The sequence below is a fragment of the Tachypleus tridentatus genome, chromosome 7 (assembly GCF_004210375.1).
Source record: "Tachypleus tridentatus isolate NWPU-2018 chromosome 7, ASM421037v1, whole genome shotgun sequence".
Taxonomy (NCBI): Eukaryota; Metazoa; Arthropoda; class Merostomata; order Xiphosura; family Limulidae; genus Tachypleus; species Tachypleus tridentatus.
This window is the reverse complement of record NC_134831.1, coordinates 138078952-138098483: the sequence shown is the minus strand read 5'-3', so window position 1 is coordinate 138098483 and position 19532 is coordinate 138078952. Positions and strand designations below refer to the sequence as shown.

Here is a 19532-nt window from a genome sequence, read left to right as displayed (position 1 = left end):
TTAACCGTTGTTCTGATGAAAATCATTATTCGGAAACTATACTTTTTATGAAACAATAATACACGTATGTGGTTAATTAATTACTGATTATTATTATGACCTTTTACAAGCAATATTTTTATATTGTAGAAATAAAAATAATATATAATCAGTAAGTTGAATTTAACAATTCAAATGATAATTATCGATGATTTTTTAACTGAACGTAAGTTTAATTTCAAGCACTAGATAGCAGCACAAAACTATGTTTTTTTGCTTTTGAATTTCGCGCAAAGCTACACGAGGGCTCTCTGCGTTAGCCGTCCCGAATTTAGCAGTCTAAGACTGGAGGGAAAGCTTCTCTTTTACCAATGCATAGTAGGATTGACCTTCACATTATAACGCCTCCACAGCTGGGAGGGCAAGCATCTATTGTGTGACGGGGATTCGAATCAACGACCGTCAGATTATGAGCACCTTAACCACTTAATGATAAAATTATAGTTGTTTTCAATACTTAAATAAAATCTTTGTAATTTGACTTTAGTGAAATACATTAAGGAAGTCTTAAAATGAAAGTATTTTTATCAAGTAGCCTTATGTTTTAGATAATGGTTAAACTAATGTGATTCCAATGTGTTATTTGAGTTACCAGTTAAATTGTAATATTAAAATCAAGCTTTGTTAATTATATGTATATATTAGAATGTAGGCAATTTATTGTATTATAATAAATACAGCCATAAAGGAATTATAAGACATCCAACCATCAAGAGGAAGAGGAACACGTTTGTGACACTAAGTAATAAGTCAAGTCCTACATCATTTTCGTATTCCTGTTTTTAAACATTCCTTTCTGTTTATTAAGTAAAAAATATCAATATAATACCAATTTTAATTAAGGAACTAGTACATAAGGTTGGGATGAAAGTGTTTGACAAAAAATAATTATATTGAAAAACACAGATGTAATTTAAGTTATTCTAATTACTTCTTTTCCACAGGCACTGCATGGCCAGGTTGGTTAAGGCGTTCGACTCTTAATCGCGGGTTCGAATCTCCGTCGCACCAAACATGCTCGCCCTTTCAGCCGTGGGGGCGTTATAATGTGATGGCGAATTCCACTATTCGTTTGTAAAATAGTAACCCAAGAATTGGCGGTGGGTGGTGATGACTAGCTGCCTTCCCTCTAGTCTTAAATTGCAAAATTAGGGACTGATAGCGCAGATAGCCCTCGTGTAGCTTTGCGCGAAATTGCAAAAATAAACAATCTTTTCCCCATTCTTGGTAAGGTTAATAGTACTTACGTATTTGTTTTTTTTCTCTAAATATTAATTTACTATTGTAGGTAAAATGGTGAATTTAAACTGGATGGAATAGCTACTTTTATCGACATATTTACAGTGATCACGTTTTATAAAGTATTTAAAACCTTACTGTGTATGTCATTCATTAATAATAAAAAGATTCTTTTGCAAAAAAAAGCCATAACTTATATTTCTCTTAATATCCCAATTGTTTATATAAGATTTTTTAAACCTATACTGACTCGATATGTGTTCTATTCCAGAAGTATGGCTGTAGCGAAATGTCCGAGAAAAATATATCCTTACATAATGACATACTTTGGATTTACAGTATTAAAAAGGTAATTTTTTGTGGAGAAAATTGTTCTAATGTTTAAAATACAGAAAGATTCATAACGTAAATTTAAAGTGAATATGGCTAAAATTTCTGTCTTTAAAAATCGTTAATGAAGTGTTTTCACTAACGTACTATTATCCTTTACCGAAACTCAACACTAACGTACTAGTATCCTTTACCGAAACTCATCACTAACGTACTAGTATCCTTTACCGAAACTCATCACTAACGTACTAGTATCCTTTACCGAAACTCAACCTTTTATATTTCTGCTGAGTGATTATTAATACAAAAATTCCTCTAAAGTTAAATACTAGCTCTGTAACATAAAAAAATAGTTTCTCAAACATAAGTGAGTTAAATAATAGTTTTTATCGTTTATTACAATAGTACATTTGGACACATATTTTTAGAGTGGAATATATTTCATTCAGCAAATTTCTTATTTTTGTTTGATTGTTATTAAGCTCAATGCTACATAATGGGTTTTTTATGCTCTGCCCATCTTAGGTACTAAAACTCGAATTTTAGCCCTCAGACTTATCACTGAGCGTTTGTCGGGCAGTCATTAAGAAGGATTAGTTATTAATTAAAAGAAGTATTATAACTATCGTGACAACTAATTCCCAGGTTTGTAAGAAAATGAATTTTGTAGTAATTATCTTAGGTAAAGGTGAAGGAAACAAAATACACACTGTGAGGTGATGTAAATGTTTTCTGTAATAAAATAAGTAATTTTGAGGGCACTACTATGTACTAACGTTTTGTTTGGATGAGATAATGTTTGTAGTACATTCATGTAAAAAATAATGATGATTTAATGCTGTACTTTTATATATACAAAACAAAACAACTGCTTTTTAAATTATAGCCTTTCCCAGTGGTACAGCAGTATGTTTGCGGATTCACACCTCTAAAATCAATCAATCAATCCAAACTATAACTACTCTAAGAATCATGAAGGAATACAGCAGCTATGATACATTTTTAAACAATACGACGACCAAATAAACTAAAAACAAAATTCTTATGGAGAACCGTTGCTATTTTTGTATTTAAATAATTTTATCTTATGCGTTGTTCTTTAATTAGTAGCTGAATATGGAGAACGCGAAATCCACAGAAAAACAAGTTTCTGAACTCCTTTACTGAAGCTATATTTTATTTTTTTCTTAGGTTTTGTGTTTTCTTATAGCAAAGCTACATCGGGCTATCTGCTCAGTCCATCTTAAGCTTTGTCCTTAACGAAATATAAATGCATTCATTTGCGATATTATCCCATCAAAAGGCTTAGCAGTAAGATTTAGGACTTAAAACTCTCAAATTCAGGTTTCGATTGCTGTATCAGAACAATTAACCCAAAACAAACAAAACATCTTCAGGAAATTCAGTGTTTTCTTAAACTTAAAGTATTATATTAGATAAATTGTAAGAATGTTATAATTGTACTGTTGGACACCATAAAAATTCTACTTTATAACACTATTTAAAATACCATTAAAATTTATATTACACTATGTAGATATTCTATTAAAGTATTCCTGGATAAAGATTTACAGCAAATATTTATTAAATCAACTTTATCCAACTTAAAGAAATGAAAGTCACTTAATCCTTTGTTGTTTTTTATCGCTGCACTTTCTTTTCACATCTTAAAGTGTTTTTGATTAGATACCATAACCTTTGGCAATACGCACCAACAAACTACGTGGTTAAGGCACTCGACTCGTAACTCGAGGGTCGCGGGTTTAAATCCCCGTCACACAAAACATGTTTGCCCTTTCAGCGGTGGGGGCGTTATAATGTGACGGCCAATACCACTATTCGTTGGTAAAAGAGTAGTTCAAGAGATGACGGTGGATGGTGATGACTAGCTTTCTTACAATGCTAAATTAGGGACGGCTAGCGCAGTTAGCCCTCGTTTAGTTTTGCGCGAAATTAAAAAAAAAAGTACAAACCAAAGCAAATAAGATAGTGACACTTAAGAGTAACCAACATTAACTTTAGGATCGTAACCATATTATTGGGAACAGAGATATATTTTACAGAGCAAACCAAATTCTCTAAAATATATGATGATAGTTTCTCTCCGTAGTAGAATGTTAACAACTTCATTTATAGTAGTGACGTGGAAACTAGATTAACAGTTTCTTGTCATCACCCGCATGCACTCGGTACAACCTTATCAAGTATCATTATGTAAGTTAATATCATGTGGCGCTAAACACTCTTTAGTCAGGAAAATTTCATAAAATTTAGCCAATCTGTGCTTAAAAGTTGACAATGAATAACAACTCGCCACCTGTATTATTCTTTTGAACCCTTGAGCTAGAAACTGTTAATTTATTTTGCTTGGTCTAACCAGCACTTGTGTATCTGCACGCACTTTTACACTACACTTTTGTTGCTCTAAATATACCGTATCGAATCCGATTGACAAATCAACAAATAAAAACGATCCATTTCTGTTCTTAGGTGAAGCTGTAATAAAAATTTCAGACTGCTAGCTCACGTGACTTTTTGTGTAGGTATGCGCAAAAATTCTGATTAAAATTAAGCGGCCAACAGTATCAAAAATTTCGTAACCTCTTAACCCTTTTCTTCAGACGCATTCCTGATTAAATCTTCAGCTTACCAATAAGAGTCTTTTCGTTTCCATAATTATTTCCCTGGATTTTGATTTAATTTGACAAAGTTATTATTTTGCGAATTTATGTTTACAATTACTTGAAAGTAACTCTCGTTTGTTCTGTAAGTAGATTTGATTTGCTTGTTATGAATTTTGCGCAAAGCTACTCGAGGGCTATCTGCGCTAGCCGTCCTTAATTTAGCAGTGTAAGACAAGAAGGAAGGCAACTAGTAATTATCACCCACCGCCAACTCTTGGGCTACTCTTTTACCAACGAATAGTGGGATTCATCGTCATATTGTAACAGCCCCACGGCTGAAAGGGCGAGCATGTTTGTAGTGACGGGGATTCGAACCCGTGATCTTCGGATTACGAGTCGAGTGCCTTAACTACCTGGCCATGCTGGGCTAAAGAGAATTTGAAAAAAAAAACGGAGTTCAAGGCTTTCTCATGTTAACGTGTTGAGGGTGAATTTCTCATGCCTAGGACTAACAAGTCGGGAGGTGCCATTGTGGTGAGAAAAATTGAATTTTATGGGAACTTGGTCATCAATGGAGCCTTTTCTTACAGATATATCTTCTTTTCCATATTCTGGGTACGGTTAATAATATGTATTTACGTAATAAGTTCAACACTGCTTTTATCAGTTTTTTATTTGGACACCGCGTGCCACGTTAACGTCCGTAATTAGAACATTCTATTTATTTTCTTACGTGTAAACGATTATTTTCGTTATAACAATCTGACGAAATGCGTCTGCTTGAAACGTCGCACAAAATAAACTAGAAAAGGTTTTTATTCAGACGTGTCAATTTATTGTGTATTATAATTTATTCAAGTTTTACAATATACATCAAGTGTTTATGATGAAAAAAAAAAAAAACTCAAACCGCAAACACAGTCACTTGAAACCAAAGGAATTTCAAACACAATAACAATTTTAAACATAAATATTTCTAGAACATTCTGTAATAGCATTTTATTCATGATAAAAAGTGCTGAAAAATAAATTATTGTTTTTTTTTATTTCGAGCAATTTTATGAACATGGATTTTGAAGGTATCGAAGGTGAAATCCACTGGCTACAACAGGAATGTCGTTTTCTTCCTCCCATAACTCCAACATTTGTAGCTCAGTTCTATCAAGGTTAGAGGGTTTTTTATACGTATAGATAGAAACTTGTGCCTCCTCGTAATCAAGAAGCCCACTCCTCGTTTGAAGTTCAGAGTTTTCGAAATAATCAACATTTTTAGGTAAACTTAATGCGTCATCTAATTTTCTAACAGAAAGGTCATTTTCTTTTATTTCTTTTATGAATGGAGCAGACGATGCGAATGAAGTTTTACTCATACCTCTCATTCCCGTGTTGTTCCGTGTACTTGATTTTTCAAACATAACTTTCTCAAAGTAAACATCGGTGTTACGTGTGGCCAGTGAGTCTTGTGAGTTGACTTTCGCTGAATTCGGTGATCTGCCCGAAGCGTTATCGGCGACCACGAATACGGATTCATCCGAGTCATTGGTGTCCGTGGTCGTCGCAAACGGAACACCAAAATTTTGAGATCTACGTGAACTTGTATTTTCTTTCAATGCAAAACGAACGGGTTCTTGCTCAACAAACTGCTCGAATGTGATATTTGTGCTATTCTGAACTGTTTGCATATCCAAACCTGTTACATTCTCGCTTATGTCGAGCTTTTTTTGTCTGCTATTCGTAAAATTCAAGCCAGCTCTAAAACTTAGAGAACCGACGCCGCTTTTAGGGTACGGTGTTACAAAGGTAATTTGGAAAGGTAGTAGTCGAGCTGCAAAAATTAAGATGAAAGTGTTAACGTCTCCAGTATGAGTCGTTGTAATATAAATAGTAATAAATACAAAAAAACAAGATGGTGTTTCATCACTTCCTTAAAAAAAATTAAGCTTAAGCAATATTATACTGTGATTATGAAAGTTCTGGTTTTGAATAGACGTCTTAGCGATATATTGTCATTTTATGATTTGTGATGAGAATTATATGCGGGACTGCTGAAATCTTATTATACCTTATGCCATTTCAAAATCACAGTAATAAATATTATCCTGGTTAAAACTAGGACAAGCTCTGTTGTAGTTTTTTTGTTAAATAGATAAATATTACATAAGCAAAAAAAAATATTATTCAAAGTTGAATTAAAAAAGGAGACAAATCTAAAACAATCATATGTTTAAACTAGGGCTCGGCCTGGACAGGTGGTTAAGGTACTTGACCCGTAATCTGAAGGTCGCGGGTTCGAATCCCCATCACACCAAATATGTTTGCCTTTTCAGCTGTGGCGGCGTTATAGTATCACGGTCAATACCACTATTCATTGGTAAAAGAGTGTCCTAAGAGTTAGAGGTGGGTGGTGATGACTGGCTGCTTTCCCTCTACTCTTACACTGCTAAATTAGGGACGGCTAGCGCAGATAACTCTCGTCTAGCTTTGCGCGAAAATTCAATTAAAAACATAAAAAAATGTGTAAACTAGACTAAAATAGCTAAGCCTAACCAAGGAAAAATTAAAATATCTAGTCTTCCAAAATACATATCTAGAAAGAATGTATAACATCCAAAATCTCAAACAGTGTCAAGCCACACTGGAATGTATGATGTTCCGTCTTTAGAAATGCAATTCCACAATGATTGCATAATATCCAGCTTGCTAAAATGTTAAGATATACTAAACGCAATCCTCAACCTACTAAAACAGTGGTTCTCCAATTCGCAAACCGCCTGAATTTCTTTTTAATCTAGGCGGGACCATAATAAGATTTATACACTATACTTCCCCTTTCTTTATCTCACCGCTCAACATTTCTATGGATCAACTAAAGACAACCCTTGGACAGGACTATAGATTAAGAACAGCTGTACCAGGATGCCAAGCCATTATCAGTATACAATCTAGGATATTTGAGATTTAATCTATTCATCAAGTACAGTTGTTTCTACCGTCAGCAGGTCAATTAAATCCAATACATTTCTTCTAGCCTGCTCCGAACGAAAATCAGCGATGATATATTCTAATATTGATACTAAATTAATTAACTACAGTTATCTGTATGTGTATATACAAAAATAATACTTATTATCGTTATGTGTTTAATTATTAACTTAGAATATTGACTTGTTAAAATTATAAACAAATTATTGTTGTGTTAACTCTGTTGGTCTTACAGTTGTGTGAAAATCTACTTACATGTTACCATTCCATTAGCAAGTCCTTTCCCACAAAAACGGTCCCCCACATTTCCTTTCGTTAACGAGCCTAACGATCCAGTTGGGATGAGGAGATATCCTACTCTACACTGTGTGTCCGTGTGTGGTCCGATATCAAATCCGTTATCGTCCTCTTCCTTATACTGCCGGATGAAATAATTATGAATAACTTTCCGATAACAATAACTTACAAAACTGAACACATTTCTTAACACTTGTAAATGATTATATCTGTATGTTAATTGTGCGAAATTCGAAACAAACTTGTAAAAAATCTTTTAAAATAGTCCTAATAACCCTAAAGTTTGCATAAATTGTTCTAAAATTATTTATTTAATGTGTCATAGGAGGTAAACAATGGGATAAACATGCTGAAAACTAAATCTACTCACGTAGACATATATATATAGGAAAATTATCTCCAATGCCATTATATAAAGAGAAACGTTTTACCAAATGTAAGAAACGTCAACGTAAAATAGCAAATGACAATCTTCATTCAATGTCTCCGTGCCACTACCAGTAACGTCTTTCAGTCTTGTAATGTCTAGTTATCTGACGTATTCTAACAATCTATAAACAGAAGAGATGCCCGTGTGTCCTCAACTTTAACGAACCCCAACCACACCTTGTACGCACCTTAATCTATCCTGTGGTCCGGGAAGTGACACTAGGTAGTGTGGTGGTGGTGATGGGGTCGGCATTTAGATGTGACCTCTTTGTGTGATTCTTGGGCTTCTGTGTATTCCACATGTATTCTATTGATACGTAATTAACTTCGAAAGCACCCTTAGGGCAGCTGAAAGATCAGTTTGGTGTTTGGATTTGACCTCCGTATGTTATCCCTAGTGATCCATGTGTTATTCTGTTGAACTCTACCAAACTTCCAGGATACTCTTAGAGCATCGCTTGGGAGTGATAATGGGGTTAACACATTGACTGATTTGATTTTCTGTGATACTCCCCAGAGCCCCCCTTTCTCTGTGTTGGTTGTGTGTAAGCCTTTCTCTATAAGTGTAATAAAATTACATAGCTAGGGGTTAGCGTTCAGCTCTCATGCTTCTCTCCTCAAGGGATTCTTACAAATAATCGGGACTGTTAGTTTCTAATGCTTTGTGAGCTTCTGGCATTCAAACCACACATAATATTATGTTAATATATTCCAAGTATGGTAGAGATCAGTGCCATGTGTTTATTACTTAATTAATAAAGATGTATATTTTCTTCAAAATTATTGTGTTTTTAGGACTTTTCAGTTTGAATATAAGGACATACATAAGTAACACTTCAACTTTTCCTTTTTTATAGCATACAAAATATTAGTTGACTAACTTGGATTCAGTCGACTTTCTTATGGACAAGACAGAATGTAACTTGTAGAAATAGGAAGCTATATTTTTGGTCTTTGTATTGGATAAGAGTCAGAAGCAGGTAAGCCCTATAGTTCAACTAAAATGTTGGATGTGAATGCGTTTTGTGTACAAGCTTTACTTCGTTATGTACAACCTGTACAAACATGTACAGGTTTGACTTTGTAAGAACAACTTTCAGAATCTTCTTGTGAACTTTAAAAAAACCTAGCTATCTTGTGTGACTTTTATAACTTGAACATTTGAAACTTTAATGTTAACAGAATGTTGCCGCATGTTTAGCATTTGTAATTTTTTAAAAAGAGTAAATTAACTTAGTTGTTGACTTTAGCTGAAATTCAAGATAACTTGGATTTTTTTAAGCTTAAATTTGGGGATTTCATATTACGGCTTTAGTTTAATTGAAAGGGGATACACATTAAATCTATAATAGCTTTTAAATAAAGATTAAAGTTTCACAATACTCCCATAATTTTGACATACACCGTTGAACACTTTTCTGCTTTTTGTTTTTGCTAACGTATTCCAGTATTATGCGAATCACCAGTTAGCAGTCCTAACTGTTTGCAGGAAAACGCATTCGCACATGAAATCCTACACAGGCGCATCTTATAGCCTATAAGCTTTGTGTAAAAATTGTTATTTTTATTTTATTTTTATGTTGAAAAAAGTTTCGTATTTATGCTGTAATCACGAATATTGTTAGTATATTAGCTTAATTTTGCAAAAAATGAAAACAGATGCTTACTGTAATGCTACAAAAACCTAGTTCACGTCTGATACAAATTGTTTGACTTAAACCACTGAGGTAGTGTTGTCCTAGCGGTTGAGGAACGTAGTTAAAGCTCTTGATGACGTTTGTTGACCCCGTGTAGTACTGTAAACAGCCAATAGGAGCTGCAAATAATGACAAATAAACACTTAAAACATTCGATAGACAAAAATACCTCCAACATTTTAGATTTTTCAAGAGCTAATTTAAATATTCTGTGCAATTAAGAAAGATATATTAAATTGTCTATATTTGTTAGTTTTACTTGTGATCTATCTTTGAACAGAAGTAAATAACAAATTGAGTCACAGGGAAATACATTCGCTATTTAAAACAAAAAAAAAACATGAATAGTTTTTTTACCAATAAATAAAATATTGATTACAAAATCATAGGTATTAAGACTTAATAGAAGTAATCAGTATTTTTACTCTACATTAAGCTACTTTTACTATTCCCCATTAAACAGTTTTAGAACATTTGCACTTTAATATAGGGTGAAAGAAAATGTTAGACACATATTTTGATAATATACATTGAATAGAAAATCTAAATAAATTTTAATAAATTGTCTTTGGTTCACTAACATTAATTTTATATTTTTGTACAATTTGTCAGGACTCAACAGCTCTTAGTTAAAGCATATGAAATGGTGAAGTGGCATTTTTATTATTTTTTATGTTTTCAATGCGGACTGAAGAATGGACACCATTTTCAAGGAAGACAATAAACTACATCAGATAAAGGTTTCATTATTCTTCCCGATGTTTCATCTTATGGCTTTTCAAATATCCTCAAATGCGTAGAATAATAAAAAAGTATATGTGAAATTGTTTGTTGTCTTCCTTGAAAATGCTCTAACATTTCTCAGAATCAACAACATCTGGGTACAAAAATATCTTATTATATCTATATTGTTAAATGTGAACAGTATATGACATAATCAAGGAAGTATATATTTTTACAACACAGCTCTTTCTCTGTAAATGAAACCAATCATTACGATATGTTAACTTTGTGTAAGTTTCAATAAACTCTTGAGTTTTTATACATATGTACAAATATAGGCATACATAGATTGCTTTTACTCACGAGTTCTCAAGAAAACTGTAAAGATCATAAAACAATGTCTATTTTCGTTAAGCCTTATTTGTCATTTCATCACGTTGAATGTATATTGTGCGCAGACTCGCTTCGTTGATTTAATTCTGTATATAGAGATGATAATTTCTTGAGATAATTCCCTTGTTTTAATTAAAGAACGAGAAAGTTGATTTAATATAGCCCTAATCATCTTGTTAAGTGGATAACACTAAATATTGGGATAATTTTGATCTGTGTAACCATTTCTAAACAGACAGAGATAATAAGTTAAGAACAACACTAACGTTTATGGGGATCGGTACAGTTCACCTGAGTTACTTGAACCGCCCACTTTCGCACCAGTTTGTAGTCCAATCCAGTTCTTATTGTCAGTACAGCCTTCTGGCTTTGTGAAACGTCGACATACACTATAGCAACCACAAAAAAAAAGTGTATGATAAATATATTTCTGAAATAACATACATGTGAAAATTATTGTATAAATGGACAGCTTATCTGGTAACCTTGTTATTGATACTTGTTTATTTGTAGTTAAGCACGGAGTTACGCAATGGGTTATCTGTGCTCTGTCCACTACGGGTATTGAAAACCAGTTTCCAGCAACATAAGTCTGCAGGCCGTAATTAATGACATTTTGGTCAATTTGGAACGAAGATGAATGGAAGTTGAAATATTATCTACTCATAATAACAGGTAAATATATAATACAATGTCAAGTAATTTACAATACAATTTAAATCCACACTAACAGACCAATACTATTTTATGGATACTAGTTTAGATATTTAAAATTTCCTTTTCAGATCAGCGTGTGCCTGTGTCTGTTGGACTGAAGAGGACGTGAAACATCTGAAGTAATATCAGTGCAAGTTTGGTATTATTTCGTTTATGTGGATCGTCTAACCACTGACCACCACACACAGTACTGGTTTCAACAGTAATGATTCGTGAAACGTTGGCTTACTTCCAATCTAATTTTGACGTTCAGTTTATTTATTACTGATGTAAAAAACAACAACCAAACATTTATAAACAGAAGGAACAAGTGTTGAAAGTGTTCTTTTTCTTCTAAAACTGAAAATTATAATACAGTAAATACAATTTATAAATCGCAAATAGTTTTGTGTTATTATTTATTGACTAAAATATACCTCTAAGTTTGTTAAGTTTTTACCGATGATGGATAACTTTTAATACCGTAGAAGTGGTTTAGTTCATTTTATGTTTCGCGCAAAGCTACACGAGGGCTCTATGCGTTAGCCGTCCCTAATTTAGCAGCGTAAGACTAGAAGGAAAGCTACTCTTTTACTAACAAATAGTGGGGAATGACCGTCACATTATAACGCTCCCACTGCTGAAAGGACGAGCATGATTGGTGTGACCGGGATTCGAGCCTACGACCCTCAGATTACGATCCGAATGCCTTAACCATCTGGCCATGCCGGGTCCCCTAGAATGTGGGTATTTCTCTTACAGTAAAGCAAAGTCGCATCGGACTATCTGCTGTGGCCACCGAGGAAAATCGAAACCCTGATTTTAGCGCTGCAAATTCGAAGATTTACCACTGCCCTAGCGAGAGGCTAATTTCCTAGATGTTATTATAAAAATCTTTTCTTATTTAAATAACTGTGTAAAAGACCCTGTCTACACATAATTTCATATCGTGCCATTGTTGTTTAATTCATCTACTGTAAGAATGTTTCTCAACTGGGTTGTTTGAATGCTTGAAGGATCGCAAACAGCTAGTAAAGCTTGATATTTTATGTACTAAAACTATTTATTGGGTTGCGATTGTCCATCAGTGTTTACAAATGGGTCCTGAACAATGTTCCTTTTAACTATTCAATTCATGTGAGAAATGAATTTTTTCATACGCACCAGTATCAAGACAATACATGTCAGCAGTTTTTTTTTTAGGGGCGAGAGTCATTTTTAAATCACCGAACCTATTGGATCATTAGGCCGTTTTACAATGGTACGAATAGGTTATTTGGGTTTTAGATCTACCGACTGCCAGGATCATAAAGCCCGTTTACGTGTTGAAACTCTTCCCCGTTACTGAAGATATGCGCGGCTGATATAATGAAGTACGCGGCATTGATTTGTTGTTCTGGAGATGCTCAGATTAGAGGAAACGCTGGCTCTGAACAATAAAAGAAGGTTGATAAACAGCGCACTTCAAAATGCAGAGAACGAACAATAAAGATTCCTTTAATAAAATAATATCTAACTAACTAAATAACGTAACTTAGGAGAAATGTCAAAGTTAGTATTCCGCTGTACATTTTTTGACACAAATATATGTTTGTTTGTTTTTTTTTAATTTCGCGCAAAGCTACTCGAGGTCTATCTGCGCTAGCCGTCCCTAATTGAGCAGTGTAAGACTAGAGGGAAGGCAGTTAGTCATCACCACCCACCGCCAACCCTTGGGCTTCTCTTTTTACCAACGAATAGTGGGATTGACGGTCACATTATAACGCCCTCACGGCTGAGCAAGGGCGAGCATGTTTGGTGCGACGGGGATGCGAATCCACGACCCTCAGTTACGAGTCGCACGTCTTAACCCACCTGGGTATGCCGGGCCCACAATCATGTCTTAACTTTTGTGAATATTATTGTAATTGTATAGTTTTTCTTTATTTGGATGAAAGGTAAAATCGTAAAACCGAAAACAAATGTGTTAGTCAGTCTTCGTGAAGCAAGTTGCATATTCTAACGATAATATAATAATGGTAGATTATATGTTTAAAAAAAGTATTTTTAATTCAACAAATAATTGTAAGCATAAACAATTTTAAACGTTTCATAGAATATTTTGTAGAAATGTACTACAGAACTAATAAAACCTACTGTGTTGTTCGGCATTATCCCCACACAGAGTTGGCACAGAGGAAACGTCAGTACCAGCAGCGACAGTGAAAGAGTCCTTTTCACAGCGTCCTCTTTGCGGTCCATTGATTTCAGGTTCAGCTAACACAAAATGGTGGATGTCCAGACGAAGCATGCAAACGGTTGACGGAAATAGGACGTCAACAGTGCAAGTCCCTGGGCTTTGGTAGCCAGCAGGGAAATTTGGATTCCGAAACAAAGTGCTGTTACGTTTAATTGTTTCACCACAGGTTTTTGTCACTTGAAGTATTGAAAGATATCATTGTTTTAGAAAAAAATGTCGAAGAAAAATTTATCAAAAATTATCAAATTTATTGTTAATAAAACACGACTCTGTGTTTACTTTAGAATTTTGCTCAAAGTTACTTGAGGGCTATCTGCGCTAGCCGTCCCTAATTTAGCAGTGTAATACTAGAGAGAAGGCAGCTAGTCATCACCACCCACCGCCAACGCTTGGGCTACTCTTTCACCAACGAATAGTAGAATTAATCGTACATTATAACGCCCCCACGGCTGAAAGGGCGAGTATATTTGGTACGACCGGGATTCGAACCCGCGACCGTCGGATTACGAGTCGAACGCCTTAACACGCTTGGCCATGCTGGGCCTAAACACAGAGTCAAAAAAGAAGTCAATCGTAACAACAAGACTTTTTTTCTCTTTTGAGAAACAAACAAAAACAACACATTAAGCGTCAAATTTACCTAAATAATTCGAAATTAAATGTCAATGTATTGATTCGTTTAAAGATAGGAACAATTTTATTTACATTTGGTGATTTAAGAAAGTCACAATAAATTAAAAGTAGTGGTAAAATAAAATCATGGTAAAAACTCACCTAAAATTTTGCCTGAAATTGTATTGCATTCTTTTTCAGAAAGACAACGACCGTTGTTGGTGGTGCAAAAGCATCCATCTGCTTTATTTACTATAACACTTCCACCCTTAGATATCTGGATAATAACGTTTCCAACTTCTGGTACAAACACTGTGAATAATAAACAATAATAAACAAACCAACTTTTAGTTCTTAGCGACTTCATTATATTTTATAGAACTGTATCATTCTGTTACACATCAATAACGTTGTTGATGGAACATCATTCATCTTAAAGAAAGGCCATTGTCGTCATACGTATACCAAGTTTAAATATTACTTTGTTACACACAAATAACGTTTGTTAATATAACATCGTGCTCTTTAAATAAAGAATTGTTATTGTTGTTTTGAATTAAGCACAAAGCTACACAAGGAGCTATCTGTGCTCTGCCCACCACGGGTATCGAAACCCGGTTTTTAGTGTTGTAACTCCGCAGACATACCACTGAGCCACTAAAATAAAAGAAGGTCATTATCGTGAAATGTATATTTGGTATATCATATGATTATTACTTCTGTAAACTGACCCAAAGATCATGCTGACAAGCCTGAAATGAAAACGTGAGTTAACGTGTCTTGTATTTTATATCAGTCATGTTTTTGTGTATAAAAACAAGTTGTTCTCTGTTCTAAAGACAGGGAATGAAGTATGTTATACAGTATCAGTACAGGTAGGGAATGAAGTATGTTATACAGTATCAGTACAAGGCAGGGAATGAAGTATGTTATACAGTATCAGTACAAGGCAGGGAATGAAGTATGTTATACAGTATCAGTACAGGTAGGGAATGAAGTATGTTATATAGTATCAGTACAGGTAGGGAATGAACTATGTTATACAGTATCAGTACAGGTAGGGAATGAAGTATGTTATATAGTATCAGTACAGGTAGGGAATGAACTATGTTATACAGTATCAGTACAGGTAGGGAATGAAGTATGTTATACAGTATCAGTACAGGCAGGGAATGAAGTATGTTATATAGTATCAGTACAGGTAGGGAGATTCTTAAACAAAATATTTAGACTTATTTGTACGAACTTTGTGATAAATATTTCAAATATAGCTAAAAAAAGATTCAATATAGATTTGGAGATAAATATAAATGTTTCGATATTTATTTAGATTTCAATTCCTAATTTCATTTTCATTCGTGACGTGAACGTTCTCATCCAATGATCGGGCAACCAATTGCAATAGTAAATCTGGTCATCTCTGATTTATTATTTCTAATTGTGTTCGAAGTTGCACTAAAATATCATAATTAAAATGTGGATCTTTTTATAGAAAATTTATTGTCATTCCTTTATGATATTTTTACGTTTCTGCTCAGGCGATATAATCCATAAAATTATATCGTATTTATTTTATAAGCCATTTAAATTCCTAATGAAGCAAACATTTGGTATTTCACTTACAGTATTTGTTAACAGAAATCTCAGAAGCCCGGCAGCGATTCGGAAGAAGATGAACAAAAGCTTTAGTCTCCACAATATCATTATCTGTAGGAAGAAACTAAATAAATGACGCTGTTTATACTGGTTAAATCTTATACAAGTTAGAGCACTGCAAATTTTACCTCCACCAAATCTACATGTATAAAGATGTGTGTAGCATAATAAACGAGTGTAAGAAAATAGTAGGCGTAACAAAAATTATTGATAATTTTAAATACGTCATACACACGATAACATAATTTATTAATCAAGCATCTCAAACATGTGTGGCAACATTTTAATAACTGGACTTTTAAATGTATAACAGTTGTATATACGTGTACGTAGTTTTTCTTAACATCTATATCCATTTGTAATTTATTATTACAATGGAGCTTTTGATGTATACATCCAAAACTCGGATTTCGGTTAATATACTTGAAAAGACGGTCACAGCAATATTAACATACACTAATATAAAAAAAAATATATTATTTTTATCCTAAAATTAACCCTAACATTATCCTAAGCACATGGCTTATAACAAGTTATTAAATATTTTTATGTATTGTTCCTTTCGATGTGTAGTCAATTAATCTTGGATGAATATTTTTAATTTCATTAAAGTATTTTTTATAAGTTTAAGTTCTCAAATATCATAGGCATTTGTTGTCAACATTTTTCTTCGCTACCTACTTTTGCTAACACCATCAAATGCTTTCGTGGAACAGGAATTTTTAGTATGAACGACACCTTAGGCACACAAGGACTAAATAGACATGTCAAAGTATCTATGGGTTTGGCTTATTTGAATTTCGTGCAAAGCTAGCTATACGAGGGATATCTGTGTATATCTTTGGGATTCAGATGTAGTAGTACTTAATTTTGAACTACTGGCCAGAGATAAGATGTCCATCCAACAAAGCTCGACATGGCTACGTGGTTAGGGCGCTCGACTTGTAATCTGAGGGTTGTGGGTTCCCCGTTACACCAAATATGCTCGCCCTTTCAGCCGTGGAGGCATTATAAAGTGTCAGTCAATCTCACTGTTCTTTGGTAAAAGAGTAGTCTAAGAGTTGGTGATGATTAGCTGCCTTCCTTTTATACCGCTAAATTAGGGACGGCTTGCGCAGATAACCATCGCGTAGTTTTGCGCGAAATTCCAAAACAAACAAACAAACAAGTTTAGCCCATACAATAAAATATTTAAAACTCAGAAATAGTCAAATCAATCATTTTGGTTACATTGTGTATCGATGAAATTAAGCCTGTTTTCTTAGCAGTTGGTGGTCCGGCATGGTCAGGTGGTTAAGGCACTGGACTCGTAATCAGAGTATTTTCCAAACGCGATATTTAGAACATCACACAAGAAAAAGTCAAAAAGCATATTTTAGAACTAGCTGGAGTACCGGTCCCCTTAACGGAAGTTATGTAAATCCACGATTAATGAAAGATTATCTTAGGACACGAAAGTTGCTTCCTTTATATGCAATTGTAAAAATCGTCCATAAAAACTGCAAAAGACAAAATATGAAACCGCAACTTTGCATGTACCTCCGCATGAAAATAAAAAAAACAACCTTAATGCCAAATTTGGTGAAGATTTACCGACAGGGGGCGAAATAGCGGTAAAAAATGCACAAAATACCGCAAAACAAAATATGCATATATGAAGATCCCCACCAAAGTTACATACATAAAGTAGTTACATAGACATACAACAAACAGTTGTGTTACATTTATATAGATTAGGTCGGAAATATTATATTTTTCTTGTAAACGAACTAACAGAGTCAGAAATAACGTGATGCTTAATGGTTATGATGAACAGAGCTCATGGTTTCAACGTCTAGCCAGCTCTAGAGTACAATAAATTATTGGAGTCGTTTACATTTCACGCCATCTATGAAAAAAAAAAAAAAGAGTTGGTAACAAATATATTCTGTAATAGCGCGGGAAGATTATTGCACAGGACTTTTTTCTATACGGACACGTGACTAAAACAAGGCAAACTATAGAGCCATTTTGCTATCACTAATAACATTTTAATGAGGTTCACTCTACTCGATTATATTACTTGCACATGATACTGATTATATATATATTATTATAGCACCTATCCGACTTTAATTAGAATTTAAATGTTCTGAACAGCTATTATTCTATTATGTATACAAAAAGACCGTTAAATGGACTTTCCTCTTATCAATCTTCCTATGTACAATTGTACACATGTCTAATCGATATTAGTATGTTTCATTAATAAAGTTTTAATTTGCTATTTCATTTTCTTTCATACTTAGTACCATACAAATTACAGAAATTATTCAACACTCTAGCTTTAGAGTTAATGTTGAGGGTTTGAAAAGAAACCGAAACATGCCAATCAGAGAGCATTTGTTATCTTTTTTTTTGCTCTTTAGAAAACTAAAATGACTTCTGAATAGTTTATTCCAATAATACTATTTATCGCTCTATAGTTTGTTTGTTTGTTTAGAAAAATATAATAAATTAGATAAGTACGTTGATAATCATGCTGAAATATTGTGGAAACAAAAAATGTTTACTTAATAACCAATCACCACACATATAAATATAATAAAGTAAAAACTATGTGTGGTCATTGTTAAGCAGTTAAACTAATTTAGCTGGAGTTAACCTGGTTAGCACTCTTTTATAGAATCATCAGTATAAAACAATATGTCTTAGCGTCTTTTTATAGATTGTAAAGTCAAACCAAATGGTTCCTCATTCTTAGTTACACAGTTTAAATAATACACTTACAAATTAATGCAAACCATGAGTTAGTTCTAATTTACTACTAAAAAAACAGACTTACCAATTTTAGACGTGTTTACAGGTGACCAGCGCGTAGTAAGTTTTTGCGTCTGTAGCCTCTCAATGCCAATGAACTTTAAGTTGTTTGAATGACCAAATTAGACTTTGTACCTTAAGCCAATATCGATAGTGACGTCATGTAGGTCACTTAATTACTTATCTTTCAGATAATTTGTGTATATTTCATATAGACACGTTTTTGTTACAAGTTAAGAGCTATATAGTTTGTGATTAAGTAACATAATTTTTTTGTTTATACTTAGGCACTACTTTTATTGAATGTTGAATCAAAAACATACACAATTGTTCAGAAATATAGTGATGATCCCTTAGATAAATTCCCGACAGGCTTCTTAATAAAAGCTTCCTTGTCTATGTGAGGTCAGTAACCTGATGTAGGAAGTAGTAAAGTAAAATAATGTTTTATGCTCACTGAAACTCAGTGTTACTTTTCATAAAGTGGTTTAATTTAACAAAATCCGTTTAGAAATTAGCATTAGTTTTCCTTGGTCACATTAAAATAAAACAAAATATAAGATTCTTACAACTGAGAAGTAAGATGGTACGACCCACAATTTCACGGGGTTACAGTTGTGAGCTTCCAAACATAAAACACTAATGTCCGGGGCTCAATTCCTCGCAATAGAAACAGCAGTCTACTATGAGATAAACAAACAATAAAAAAAACAGTGACATAAGAAGTGAAAGGTGGTTCTATCCTAACCGAATTTACTTCCGAACGTGTTATCTAGT

General features: G+C 33.6%; 1 protein-coding gene across 1 annotated transcript; it reads right to left on the bottom strand.

Annotated features, from left to right (window-relative positions):
* Positions 1 to 5214: 5214 nt before the first annotated feature.
* Positions 5215 to 13746, bottom strand: LOC143258128 (uncharacterized). Its single transcript, XM_076517145.1, has 5 exons — positions 13586 to 13746; positions 11020 to 11142; positions 9608 to 9756; positions 7470 to 7632; positions 5215 to 6057 (listed from the first exon to the last, which is right to left on the bottom strand). The coding sequence occupies exons 1-5, from the start codon at positions 13737 to 13739 to the stop codon at positions 5291 to 5293; spliced, it is 1356 nt and encodes a 451-aa protein (XP_076373260.1). The 5' UTR covers positions 13740 to 13746; the 3' UTR covers positions 5215 to 5290.
* Between the last annotated feature and the right edge of the window lie 5786 nt (positions 13747 to 19532).

Bases quoted from the DNA above. Each gene is read 5' to 3' on its own strand.
- LOC143258128 (XM_076517145.1), bottom strand. From the start codon at position 13,739: ATGCTTCGTCTGGACATCCACCATTTTGTGTTAGCTGAACCTGAAATC. The intron at 9,757-11,019 runs GTTAGTGTTGTT...CATTATTTGCAG, and splicing joins CTGTACCGATCCCCATAAAC to CTCCTATTGGCTGTTTACAG. The intron at 7,633-9,607 runs GTAAGCATCTGT...TTCATCCGGCAG, and splicing joins TAGGTTTTTGTAGCATTACA to TATAAGGAAGAGGACGATAA.